Source organism: Ostrea edulis, chromosome 1, assembly GCF_947568905.1.
Source record: "Ostrea edulis chromosome 1, xbOstEdul1.1, whole genome shotgun sequence".
NCBI classification, from domain to species: Eukaryota; Metazoa; Mollusca; class Bivalvia; order Ostreida; family Ostreidae; genus Ostrea; species Ostrea edulis.
The window spans coordinates 23830906-23845306 of record NC_079164.1 but is presented as its reverse complement, the minus strand read 5'-3'; the positions used below and the strand labels follow the sequence as shown (position 1 = coordinate 23845306).

Sequence of the window (14401 nt, the reverse complement as noted above, 5' to 3'; positions counted from 1 at the left end):
AACAAAAAAATTGATAACCCTAGTGACAAGTGAATTAAAATAAAAACAGCCCTAATAAAGTATCAAGAATCATTCAAGTTTACTTTTAAGAATTCTAACTCAGAAATCCACAGATCTAAATGAATCACCACCTTCTCAAGCCTGAGTCACCGTCATAGCTTTCATCCAAATATTGGAGGCTAAATGACATCACTTCACTCACTAATTAGTCATGCAAAAACAGCCTACTATGAAACTATAATAGAACAAAATAGGAATACTAATTAAAGAAGCTTGGAAATGGTTGAATAACCTAAGGTTTAAACTCAAGAATGCTCTCCTACTTCAAAGACACAATTCATGGATAGACTATAAATGATTTCAATATGTTGTAAACATTTCAATTTTTACTTCAAAGGTATAACTAAGGAAATCCTGTCTATAATTTTTGATCCATGATATGACTTTTAGTTTTCCCACCATACAGGAGGATAAAGACCTAAATCTTGATGTCAATAAATTAACTGAAGTTTATCTTATTGGGTTTTACTTTTACAGGCTGTATTTACTTTTCCCTATTTCCAAATATATACAGATAAAACGTCGATCTGCGAAATAAAATCGTAAGAAAATGTACATGTGCAAGAAATTGCTATTTTCTTATAACTTTACCAGCTAGGCCTTTAAATAATTTTCATATGTACTGAAAGCAGGGAATATATGCTTTTCAAAAAATTAATATAAAAAATATTGCATTCATAGGGAAAATAAAAAAAATCATTTCAAGGGGGAAAACGGCCTTACGAAAAGTGTTGTGTCATATTTAGACGAAAACATCTTTCACTTTAAATGCTTTTTTTTAATTCAATGGCTTTATTTACTTAATTTTTACATATTTAAAAAATAGAGAAAATTTCCAAAAATATGATATATAAATCATATATCTTATGACCGTAATTTCAAAGATTTAGAGGCACTCCTTTTGCGTAGTCTTGTTTTTACACGCCACCGGTCAAACTGACCGGTACGGTAGAGAAAAGGTTAAGGTAATTTCATTCTAGAATAATAGGTTCAATCTTATATTTGATTGTTGATTTTTCAAATAATGTATTTTAGTAGCAAATAAATATGATAAAATAAGTATGTTGTGGTGTTAATATTTTTTTTTTTTTATCAATTAGCACACATATAAAACAAGAGGCCCACAGGCCCTATCAGTCACCTGAGTACTAGTGAAAAATTTTCACTATACTCCGAAGGGCTATGAAATCTAGAAAACATTTCCTGTTCTGAATATCTAAGCTAAATTTTAACATTCAGCAAAAGTATAAAACAAGATGTGTTCTTACAGCTTCAATGCCCTCATAAGAGCATACACTGATGAACAGCTTCACATACATGTAAAATAAAAGGTGTATTAACATTAAAACATTATAAGATATGACTAATTTGGACCCATCCTAGAGTCAAAACCCTGGGTTGTGAAATTCACCATTTTTTGTACATCTTTTTGTGCTAATTATTCCTTAGTATGCATTTAGATTTTATACAGTATGTATCAGTAAACTTACACATAAACACTAATGTGCCATTACCTATTTTCGATAGTATCCTAATTTCGATAGGTTATTATTTTTAACGATCATTTGATTATTGTAATGTCATTTTTCAGAATGTTTTTCCCAAAATCAGCGTCAGTAACAAGAAGTGTCAGATAGCCAAAAAGATCGAGAATTACGCTTTTCAAAGAGGTAAGACTACAATTCTGTATGCATCTATTCTGAAAACGCCATTTTTCCCAATGCCAAAAAAACCCACAATGAAAATCTGATTATTTTCCGTCGAAAACAGCATCCTATTCACCTATGCTGTCGTCTGATAATAAACTCAAAGCTGTGTTCTAAAAATAGAGAAACCTCTCTTTGGGTGAACTATCGGTTCAAGAGAACAGTATGGAAACGTATTATAGTCATAATACCATACGTTTTTTAAAAAATTCTCTGTTTTAAAATTTGTTTTTATTGATTTCTTGTTTATTTCTTTGCAGATATTTTCCATCCAGAGAGGAAATTGTAAGAATGATGATCCAGAGGCCTTGGGCAATGCTTTCCAGTCGGTAAAATATGGAATGAGTGTCCATGGTGAATTGTTACTGCCAAATGTTTTCAAGTCCCCTAGACAACTTTAAAATATGATAAATGGGCGTAATAACATTGGGTGTGTGTCTTCAGGACCTTCACCACTATTTAAAATTGTTTGAAGTTGCTTTATTTGTTCATTATTTAATGTAATCAATTTGGTCGAAAAAAATAAGAATAAAAGAATCATTCTATTTAATGTTGTTTTAACACTAACAGCGCGCCATACTTACTATCGAAAATAGGTGATGTCAGTCAAAACAAATTTGATTATGGCAGATCTAACGAAAGTTGAAATGCTACCTGGATTTTGATAGTTTTAAAAAAACCCAGCATATATTCATTAGATAGAGTTAATTGATTAGAACAGATAAAATTCAGGTGAGAAATAATTGCTGAATATATTAAATATGTAAAAATAGTACTGCACTATCGAAAACCGGTGACACCAGGATATATACTAAGTTTGGCCCCACCCTGGGGTCAGAACCCCTACCCCGGGAATCAAGAAATTTACAATTTTAATTGCTAGAAGCTTTCCTGCTCTACATCTTTATGCATTAAGTTTTTCTTAAACGTGCGGTTCTTGAGAAGAAGATTTTTGAAAATTGGTCAATTTTGGACATTTTTACCATGCCCTAAGGCCCCAGGGGTGCATGAATCCTGAAATTTACAATTTATGTCCCCCTTGTCCCAAGAATGCTTCATATCAAATTTGAAAAGAATTGGAATGATAGTTATCAAGAAGTTATAAATGTCTTATTGTTCACACATTAATAACTGACCATTTTGGCCCCACCCTGATACCAAAACCCCAACCCATGGGATCATCAAATTTACAATTTTGGTAAAGGACTACCTGTTCTTTCTAAATATCCATTTAGTTTCAATTTAGTATCAACAGCACTAAAGATGTTATTTAAGTGTTTTAAACATCACCACTATATAACAAGTTTGGCCCTACCCTGGAGTCAAAACCCTTTACCCCGGGGATCATGACATTTACAATTTTGGTAGTCGTATAACAGAAAACAGATAACAGATAAAATAACAGATAACGGAGCTATGTCATTTTTGCAGCTCTACATCAATATACATATAGTTTTTCTTAAACATGAGCGGTTCTTGAGAAAAAGATTTTTGAAACTTGGTCATTTTTGTACAGTTTTTGCCCTGCCCTAAGGCCCCAGGGATGCAGGAATCCTGAAATTTACAATTTTTGTCCCCCTTGTCCCAATGATGCTTCATACCTAATTTGAAAAGAATTGGAATGATAGTTATCAAGAAGAAGTTAAAAATGTTCAATTGTTAACGCACGACGACAACGAATTGCAATAGGTTACCTGAGTTTATTCAGGTGACCTAAAAATATTGTGATGGAACAGAGAATCTTTGTTCCGTCACAATATTTTTTCAGAGAGCTACAGTTCTGCAGCTATATCTCAAGGTGTTTAGGAAAAAAAGTAAAAAAAAAACTGGGTGTCTCGGAAGGACAAGTTAGTCAGAGTAAAACTATATGCCCTCACCACTTTGTGGCAGGGGCATAAAAAAAACAAGAGGCCCATGGGCCACATCGCTCACCTGAGTCACCTTGGTCCATATCAGAAGATTTTCCATATCTATTTGCATGTAAAACCGTAGTCCCTATTATGGCCCCAAACCTACCCCTGGAGGCCATGGTTTTTGCAACCTTGAATCTACACTATGTCAGAAAGCTTTCATGTAAATATGAACTTCTTTGGCCCAATGGTTCTTGAGAAGAAGATTTTTAAAGATTTTTAAAGATTTTCCCTATATATTTGTATGTAAAACTTTGATGCCCCCCTTGAGGCCCGATTCAATCCCCGGGGTCCATGATTTTAACGAACTTGAATTGCACTATATCAACAACAACAAAAAAAAAACAACAAAAAAAAACCAAACAAACCCCCCCCCCCCAAAAACAAACAACTTTGACCCCCTATTGTGGCCCCATCCGACCCCCGGGGGCCATGATTTTAACAATTTAGAATCTGCATTATATAAGGAAGCTTTCATATAAATCTCAGCTATTCTGGCTCAGTGGTTCTTGAGAAAAAGATTTTTAAAGATTTTCCCTATATATTTGTATGTAAAACTTTGATCCCCTATTGTGGCCCCATCCTACCCCAGGGGGGCATGATTTCAACAAACCTGAATCTGCACTATATCAGAAAGCTTTCATATAAATCTCAGCTTTTCTGGCTCAGTGGTTCTTGAGAAGAAGATTTTAAAAGATTTTTCCTATATATTTGTATGTAAAACTTTGACCCCCTATTGTGGCCCCATTCGACCCCCGGGGGCCATGATTTTAACATTTTAGAATCTGCATTATATAAGGAAGCTTTCATATAAATCTCAGCTTTTCTGGCCCAGTGGTTCTTGAGAAGAAGATTTTTAAAGATTTTCCCTATATATTTGTATGTAAAATTTTGATCCCCTATTGTGGCCCCATCTGACCCCCGGGGGCCATGATTTTAACAATTTAGAATCTGCATTATATAAGGAAACTTTCATATAAATCTCAGCTTTTCTGGCTTAGTGGTTCTTGAGAAGAAGATTTTAAAAGATTTTCCCTATATATTTGTATGTAAAACTTTGATCCCCTATTGTGGCCCCATCCGACCCCCGGGGGCCATGATTTTAACAATTTAGAATCTGCATTATATAAGGAAGCTTTCATATAAATCTCAGCTTTTCTGGCTCAGTGGTTCTTGAGAAGAAGATTTTAAAAGATTTTCCCTATATATTTGTATGTAAAACTTTGATCCCCTATTGTGGCCCCATCCGACCCCCGGGGGCCATGACTTTAACAATTTAGAATCTGCATTATATAAGGAAGCTTTCATATAAATCTCAGCTTTTCTGGCTCAGTGGTTCTTGAGAAGAAGATTTTTAAAGATTTTCCCTATATATTTGTATGTAAAACTTTGACCCCCTATTGTGGCCCCATCCGACCCCCGGGGGCCATGATTTTAACAATTTAGAATCTGCACTACCTAATAAAGCTTATCTATAAATATCATCTTTTCTGGCCCAGTGGTTCTTGAGAAGAATTTTTAATGACCCTACCCTATTTTTACCTTTTCTTGATTATCTCCCCTTGGAAGGTGGCCTGGCCCTTTATTTTAACAATTTAGAATTCCCTTTACCTAAGGATGTTTTGTGCCAACTTTGGTTGAAATTGGCCCAGTGGTTGTTGAGAAGAAGTTGAAAATGTGAAAAGTTTACAGACGGACGGACGGACGCCGGAATACGGGTGATCAGAAAAGCTCACTTGAGCTTTCAGCTCAGGTGAGCTAAAAACCTTGAATCGTTACAATTTGGGAATGTTTGCATATTAATAGCGTGGCCCTGCTACTCCTGAAAATATTTTATTTTAAATTTTCTACAAATACATATATTTTCATGCAAAACTTTGAATCTCTATTTTAGCCCCACCTTAGCCCCAGGGGTTATGGTTTTATTGAATATGAATATGTACTACATTGGAATGCTTGCATGTCTTATCATGGTCAGTGGGTCTCAAGATTTTTTAATATTTATTTCCATGTAAAATCTTATCTCCTATTGTTGCCCAATCCAAACCAGGACTATGATTCAAACAAACTTTAATCTACACTACCTGAGGATGCTTGCTCTTGAGAAAAATATTTCAATTTTCCCCCTATATATGTCCATAGTAATATGTTTTAAGTATGCTGATGTGAAGCATCACAGTTCATGCCCTTATATATTTTCAAAAATGAAAACTTATTTCTTACCCCCTCGGGACGGATAAAAACAGACTTCCTCAGATCAAATCAGAAGTTGTCTAATCAAATGGTCATCTAGTATATAATTTTTTAATTGAAAATGTTGCTTTAAAAAACTCAATGAATCAATCAAATATTAAAATATTTCCAGTGAAACACAATATAACAAGGGGAGGCCCATGGGCCACATTGCTCACCTGAGTCACTTTGGCCCATATCTGAAGACTTTCCATTTATATTTGCATGTAAAGCCTTAGTCCTTATTATGGCCCCAACCTACCCCTGGAGGCCATGATTTTTACAAACTTGAATCTGCACTATGTCAGAAAGCTTTCATGTAAATGTTAACTACTTTGGCCCAATGGTTCTTTGGAAGATGATTTCTAAATATTTTCCCTTTATATTTGTATGCAAAACTTTGATCTGCTATTGTAGCCCCAACCTACCCCTGCAAGCCGTGATTTGAACAAACTTGAATCTGCACTATGTTAGGAAGCTTTCATGTAAATCTTAGTTCTTCTGGCTCAGTGGTTCTTAAGAAGAATATTTTTAAATATTTCCCCTATATATTTCTATGTAAAACTTTGATCTCCTATTGTGGTCCCAACCTACCCCCGGGCCCATGATTTTAACTAAAGCTGCACTATGCCAGGAAGCTTTCATGTAAATCTCAGCTCTTCTGGCTCATTGGCTCTTGAGAAGAAGATTTTTAAAGATTCTCCCTATATATATTCTATGTTAAACTTTGATCCCCTATTGTCACAGGCACTTATATCGCTTGGGGCCTAATATATAGTAATTAGGCCCCAAGCGATATAAGTGCCTGTGCCTATTGTGGCCCCATCCTATCCCCGGGGGCCATGATTTGAACAAACTTGAATCTGCACCATGTCAGGAAGCTTTCATGTAAATGTCAGCTCCTCTGGTCCAGTGTTTCTAAGAAGATTTTTAAATGACCCTACCCTAATTTTGCATTTTTGTGATTATCTCCCCTTTGAAGGAGGCATGACCCTTCATTTGAACAAACTTGAAAACCCTTCATCCAAGGATGCTTTGTGCTAAGTTTGGTTGAAATTGACCCAGTGGTTCTGGAGAAGAAGATGAAAATGTGAAAAGGTTACAAATACGACGACGACAGATAACGGACAAATTTTGATCAGAATAGCTCACTTGAGCCAGGTGAGCTAAAAACTATACCAATAAATAGGATTTTCAGAGAATATAATTGTTTATTATCATTTCTCTTAATTTGGTACAATGCTTTAAAAATTGCAAGAGTATGAACACACATCCCTCACTCCACCCCACCAGAAAATGGATATACATCGTCTGGAGTCCGCATATAGGAGAGGATCGTACATATTGGCCTTGGTTTGCGACGATCATGGATATATAGAAAATGGAAACATTCATACATTCACTATAAATCAAAAGTACATATATATGTTATTTTACTTTAATAAAAAAAAATGTCTGTAAAAGGTCTGATTCAAACCTTTTGTTTTTGAAATATTCTCCAGACAAAGAGACACCCCCCTCCCTTTAAACAACATAGAAATTAGCATAACTTTCTAATACTTTAAATATTCTAATTTGAAATAAGAAATGCATAACTTCAGTCTAAGAACAATGTATTTAGGCGACACCAATAAAATTTCTTGTTCTTCGGACAAATGACCCAAAAAAATTGGGGCGAGCGAGCGATTTATTAATTATAATATTATAATATATTTTCAACACAATTTTCAGGCGATATGGTAAAAGAACCAAGCGAGCGATTATATATATATATATATATATATTTTTTTTTTTTTTTTTTTTTTTTTTGCTTTCTTAAACTTTTGTATAGTTACAATAAAACTTCTATATTTCAAATGAATTGAACATGTAAAATAACCAATTTCTATTTTTTTTAAATACACATATTGATGATTTAGTAAAATATACAGGTTTTCTGCAATACATAGTTTTTACCCCAAATGTAATATACTGCTTTAATAGTTTACATGTTCAAAGCATTGTATATACATGAATAAAAGAATAACAAAATTCAGTGAATACATTTAAAATTGTATTTGTATACATACATGTGCAACTGCTACTTCAAGACTAAATATACATGTATAAATTTGTTTTGTTAAAAACGAATGCCTCTCCCAGCTCCTCAAATTGAAAGTGCTCCCCAAATTACAACCCCCTCCTCCTTCATGTAGTGCATGGTATCAAGGAGAAATCATGAGCAGGAACATAAACATTATGAACTGCACTTTGTGACCTATGTCATTGTTGTATATGATACAAAAATAATGACTGTTATGCTAAAGTGAACATACCCTAGTACATGAAGAAGAAAAACCAGGGTGTACCCAGAGTGTTTCATTTTTTTTTTGTTGTTGAAAATTTAGCCAATAAGAATTTTATCTGAAAAGAGGAAAAATCACACCCCTGTGAAAAAAGCTATAAAACACTCACTCTTTAATCCACTGTAAATCCTAGGAAAATATTAGATCCCTAGGTCAGAACAACATGAACATCATTAAATGATAATGCAGTATTGTAAAATTTTCAAGGCTATCCAATAAGCCACATAGGAGAAGTGTTCACAAACTATTTTACATCCTCCACCCCTCTTAGATCCACTATAACTTTTGAGAAAACCAATTCAAGAATAGAAATGGCTGGGTTGCTTTAAAATATATTATCTACCATATAGACAGCAGTACAAAAAGCACTTTTAAAATGCCACACGTGTATCTTCAATGTTTTTTTAACATCTATAATGTACAAGGTATGAAAAATGTTAAGTAAAAGCTGTGAGAGGAGTTTGTTACACAAAATAGGTACCATGCTTTAAAATATGACAAAGTTCAACTACATCATGTACATGTAAATTTTTCAAAGAATGTCTGATCACTTCCAAAAAGACACAAGCACATCTTCAATGCTTCCATAACAGCTGTACAAAGTCTAAAGGATGTTAAATAAATGCTGTAAGAGGAGTTGGTTAGAAAAATAGGTGCTGTCTATTCAAGACATGCTTAAAAAATGACTAAGTTCATATACATGTAATTTTTTTTAAATGTCTGATCACTTTCAAAAAGACACATGCACATCTTCAATGTATCCATAACAACTGTACAAAGTTTGAAGATCATCAACGTAGAGGTGTGAGAGGAGTTGATTACACAAAGTAGGTACCCTTTTACAGGGATGCCTGCCCTTCCGTCTTTCACCATTTTATAAACCGTTTGCATGTTATACAACCCAGCCAAAAATAATTGGATCCATTTGTCCTAACAATATGCCTATCTACAAATGACAATGAAGCATTGTACAAAGTTTCAAGTGTATCCTATAAGCCATACAGAAGGAACAACACCTGGAAGAGGGGAGACATAAATATATACATGTAAACCTGTCTAAAATACATTTCATATCTAACAAATTAAGTTCTAGCTTTTTTAGAAACAAACTTTTCCCCCCAAGTTTTTGGTATCTTTTCCTGCATTTCTGCATTGAAAACATATTGGTCTGACCACCGAGTATTCTTCATACAAAGATGATATATATGGATCAGAGTCATCCAGGAGGTTTTCAGCAGAACCACAGTGAATACATATTGGTGGTAGATAATGTCTTAGTGAAGTCGTAAAATAGTTTGTCTCAACTTCCGATGAACAGGAAACGGACTCTTTGACGACCAATCCCAAGTTGTCGCTGTCTGCAGGAAGAAGGGAGCCACCACAAGAATAGAATCTGTCCTCCTTGATTCGTCTAAGAAGCTCCTCCTAAAATTAAAATGATTTGGAAACTGGATTCTAATATTTATCTATTTCATAACTCTCAGTTTAAGGTTTGCAATTTAGTAAATGTATTGTAGCGGTCAGACGGATTCGATCGCCGGTGGCCAAATAGCTCATTTGGTAGAGCACATGACTAGAGATTCAGGGGGCCCGGGTTGGAATCTCGGTCTGGTCCGTTGCATTTTCTCCTTTCCTGTTACAGTATCATTTCTAACTATTCATATAAACTAGCATCATTCATATTTTACAAATGATATTACAGTACATGTACTACAAATAAAATTCTTAGGCCTTACTTGTTCTGTTGTCATTTTTTTGTTGCTATAAACGCAGCGTGGTTTGCTGCATTCTCCACAAAACACAACATCCCGGACCTTTTGACTTTTGAACAATTCACGATTTTGCCTGTCAACTTCGCTCTGGGCATTGGCTGGAGCGGCACCAGGTCTGTGATTATCATTCGTTTCTCGGCCATATACCTTTTAAATAATTATTAAAGGAATGAGGACATTTTTTAAAAAGATAAAACGCATTATAAGATATTAAATCACTGATGGCAATGCTGATGGTCAATCAATATTATTTCATAATTAACTATGTACCAAGACAAATTGTCAGAGAGAGAGATTATGTCCTTATGTAATTACCTCCAAGAAGTCCCAAGTAATGACCATCATCTCCTGGTACAGGGTCTGGTAGAAAGTATAACTCATCCAAATCAGGCACACGAGGTGGCTGAAGTACAGTGCAATAGTCACATGTAGAACACTTCTTGAGTTGGAACAGGCAATGGCTGCTCTTTCCATGTACCTCCAAAAATGTCTAAAAATATCCAATAAAAAAGATATACATACACACACACATTATAATGAATCTTTTATTTAAAGAATCTAGGTAAATACTGTAGTTAGGGGCAGTGAATACACAAATTTATAATGATTTTATATATATACATACATATATATAGTTTGTAAAAAGAATTCAGTATTTGATATACAGTCAAGAAACACAAAACTCGAATAACATTTCACTGTTAGCACTTTCGGCTTTAATGCCTCTTCAGACGGTTATAAAATGAAATACAATTGCTAAGTAACGTCAACATATCACGATGTCAGTAATTGTCCTTTGTGATGTCATAATAAATTACACTGGTGTGTGTGTATATATATATATATAATTATGTATATGATGTGATTACAACACTAAAATAGCATGAAATTAACTAAATACACAGATGTACTAGACATTTATGAGTTCCATAATGCAATTAATTAGTTTAAACAGGTATTATGCAGTTAATAAAGGTTAAAACTGGGTGGAAAATGTACATTCATAGATTGGTTACATGAAGGCAAGCACGTCAATCTCGTCAAATGTGTTGAAAATTTGATATTGACAATTTTTACCTGTAATTCTTTCACCTTGCGTAAATCTGCTGTAGACATTTCAGTGTTGACATTGCAATGAACAACTTGGTTAACCGCTTCTAGGCCAGCTTTAATATCTTCATCAGAAACACCTGTATACACTTCCAGTGGCTCGTCTTTCAACTTCATTCTCTTAAATCTGGAATTTATAAGCTCTATAGTATCACCAATCGATTCCTTGTAGGCATTTCTAAACCCTTGTTTAACATGTGCAAGATTCCTGATAGCACCAAGTGTCGTCTTGTGCTTAACAGCAATTTCAAATCTTTCTTCCATTTCCTTTCTTGCTAACGCAACATGCTGTAGGGCAAGATTCAAAACTGACATACAGCGCTCCGCAGGGTTCACCCAACTGTGATTTGGAGCAGTTCGCAAGGCTACTAGTACATCGAGATTAAGGTCAATGAATAACTGGACAAGAGATAACTTCACAGTCTCGAATGTGACCCTGTGGTCAGGTCCCCCATCAGTCATTAAACACAGAATGGGATTTTCCAGATCTACATTGTTTTCCGAGTAGTGTTCACGGAGAATTCTAGTTACTTCTGTTGCATGTCTGTAAGGTGATGATGGTTGAAATATTTTGTCCTTAGTTGTGACAAAAATTTTTCCTTTGAAAAAACTGTCATTACAGTTTCGAGGAATAGTTGACACAAATGTCACAGATGGAACGATTCCACCAACATGAAAGTCATGGTCTGTACACACAAGTTGGGGTCCGTCAGCTGGGGCAAGTACTTTATTATGTCCCCTTACGCCTGTACTTATTGGAATCCCAGGCTCACCTACAGGAATTATTGCTTTGTCATCTAGACAAATGAAAGTTGTCATTTGTCGATTGCTTACACAAAAACATTTCAAATATTTGAAAGCTGTTGCAACATATCTAGCATCAATATGATGAACTCTTGCCATTCTTGTTTGAACTCTGAATTTTACATTAAATCTTTTAGAGTACTTAAGAGCTGATTTTTGGAAAATATTATTTGGTTGAAATTGTAGACGAAGTGTTTCAGCACTAGGAATTGGTGTTCCCTCTGGCACCCGGGCTGATATCCGGTCTCTGAGTTCTTCAATTGATATTGCCATTGGCAAATACATTTCCTCTCCATGGCGTCTTTCATTGACTTGAAGTATCTGTTCGTCAAAATATTTTCCAGTCTCCTCAAAGAAAGTCCCAAATTTTGTATCAATGTCTTTGCCATTCAAGACTCTGTAGTCAAGAAGTAGATTTGGATCATCACTATCTAGTAAAATTGAGATGCGCTCATCAATAAGGGTTTGTTCATTACAATCTGATGTGCTTCCACAACCAGTCAGCTCAAAGAACATACTGCGTAGTAAAGACTTTGGAATGTTCACATGTTTGGCATAACGATTGATAAAGTCCCTTCGCATTGACCTTGTTGAGAATTTTGGCAGAGATGCATTTATCTTGTTGACAATCTGAGCATTCTTTGTAATACGTTCTTGTGTATCTTGTTCAGGAACTCTCCAAATAAAGTTCAGTGTTCCAACAGAGCCACCATAAGCCATTCTGTATAACATAACAGGTACCTGTAGGGCTAGATTCTTGATGTATTGTCGCCGTTTTAATCTATCTTCTGGTGTATAGGAGTCTAAATCCACGAACTGATAATCGTTCAATGAGTTTAAATCATCTTGTAATTTGTTGTACTTCTCACTATGTTCTGAACTTGGTGTAATGTACTCTAAAGTGGTATTGCATTCTAGTGATCTTTTCGGTGATGATCCTCTTTGATAAAATTCTTTGTGGCGCAGATTGTCCTTGTCTAATCTTTTTTTGTATTTACAAATACAGTCCAACAGTGACTCTAAATCAGCTGACAATTCCTTATGCCGGGGCAAAGACATTGAAGGTAATGACAGGGCTTTGGTCAAGTCCAGTGAAAACTCATTGAGTTTTTCTGATTTTATCACTGGTGTTTTGTGGTGAAGCTTTTTGAAATCATTATAACCACTAAATCTAGTGAATACTTTTGGTATTGGGCATCCACTGTCTTTAAATTTTGTGTGGGCATGGTCAATGTACCAAAGTGTATTTCTAAGTGTCTTCACAACAAACTCACCAGTGTCTAGGGAATCTTTTGTCCATCCACAGCCTTTAGATGACATCCATTCTATTATGTCACTATGCAATCTTTGTGGTCCTGTCAGTTTTTTCTCATTGTTTGAAGTTGGTTTAGTTGGCAATGATAAGCTTTTGTTATTGTGCATTAGTACAGAGAAAGCATTGATAGCATTAGCTTGACTTGGACATGCAGCTAAATCTACGTGATTACGTGGAGGAGAGAGTATATTTTGATCTATAACAAAATCCATGTACTTACAACCAAGAGTGTTTGTGATTTCGTCGATGTCCATGTTGGGATTCTCTGCTGTGATGAACGGGGCAGACATGTTTTCTCTCATTCTTACCCCCGTTATCGCGTCAATAGACAGGTTTAGTCCCTTCATATGAACGCATCTCTCGAACAGTTCGTGTAATTGCCCACCACTAAAGGTTATCGCTGTGCTTGAAAGAACTGTACCTCCGTTCTTGTCTGTTACCTTAACTACTAATACCAGCATGGTAATTGTCTCGACTCTCGAGTGTCAGTCTCCCATGCGTTTTCAATAATGTTCGATGTTGTTTAGGGTTTTACTGACACAATGAAAATACCGATGATTTCTAAGCGCAGTCATGACTTTTTAATAAAAAATAAAATAAAAATTGGAGCGGAAAACGGACCGAAAAATTCCGGAAGCGGGAAATTTAAATTAATATTATTTTTTAAGTTCTTTTTAAATACGAGCGCTCGGATCCGACGAACAAGAAATTTTATTGGTGTCGCCTTACAACATTTAAATCAAATCTCTTCGAATTTTTTTAAGATATACTTTTTTTGATTTAAAAAATGAATGAGTTCATAAGTAGAAAAAAATCCTGTAAATTGAAGAAAAATTGTCCAATCAACATGAAAATACATGTACCATATGCACAACTTCATATGGTGATCGAGTAGTGAGTGTACAAATTTTCAAAAAAAACAAGATGTGTTTGTGAAACACAAATGCCCCCGATAATGGCCAATTCCGAAGATGGCCAAGGTCACAAGGGCAAATATCTTGGTACCAGTAGAAAGATCTTGTCAAAAGAAATGCTCATGTACAATATGAAAGCTCTAATATTTACCATTTAGAAGTTATGACCAATGTAAACAAGAGGTACTGTGAGCAATGCTCACTAAGAATACCCCCCGCTTACCCCAATCTCC

General features: G+C 35.1%; 2 protein-coding genes across 2 annotated transcripts in view; both read right to left on the bottom strand.

Moving 5' to 3' along the window:
• The window catches only part of LOC130051272 (uncharacterized), a 116822-nt gene that overhangs the window by 39484 nt on the left and 62937 nt on the right, over positions 1 to 14401 (bottom strand). The gene's annotated exons all lie outside the window — the stretch shown is intronic.
• Positions 7820 to 10617, bottom strand: LOC130051279 (uncharacterized). The gene is made up of 3 exons (XM_056153086.1): positions 10341 to 10617; positions 9990 to 10172; positions 7820 to 9678 (listed from the first exon to the last, which is right to left on the bottom strand). Exons 1-3 carry the CDS (start codon positions 10497 to 10499, stop codon positions 9352 to 9354), a joined length of 669 nt encoding a protein of 222 aa, XP_056009061.1. The 5' UTR covers positions 10500 to 10617; the 3' UTR covers positions 7820 to 9351.

What these genes read in the sequence shown, in the direction of transcription:
- LOC130051279 (XM_056153086.1), bottom strand. Translation starts at nt 10,499, where the DNA reads ATGGAAAGAGCAGCCATTGCCTGTTCCAACTCAAGAAGTGTTCTACAT. An exon ending in TTACTTGGGACTTCTTGGAG is followed by an intron (nt 10,173 to 10,340) that starts GTAATTACATAA and finishes ATTATTTAAAAG; the next exon opens with GTATATGGCCGAGAAACGAA. An exon ending in AAAAAATGACAACAGAACAA is followed by an intron (nt 9,679 to 9,989) that starts GTAAGGCCTAAG and finishes TTTTAATTTTAG; the next exon opens with GAGGAGCTTCTTAGACGAAT.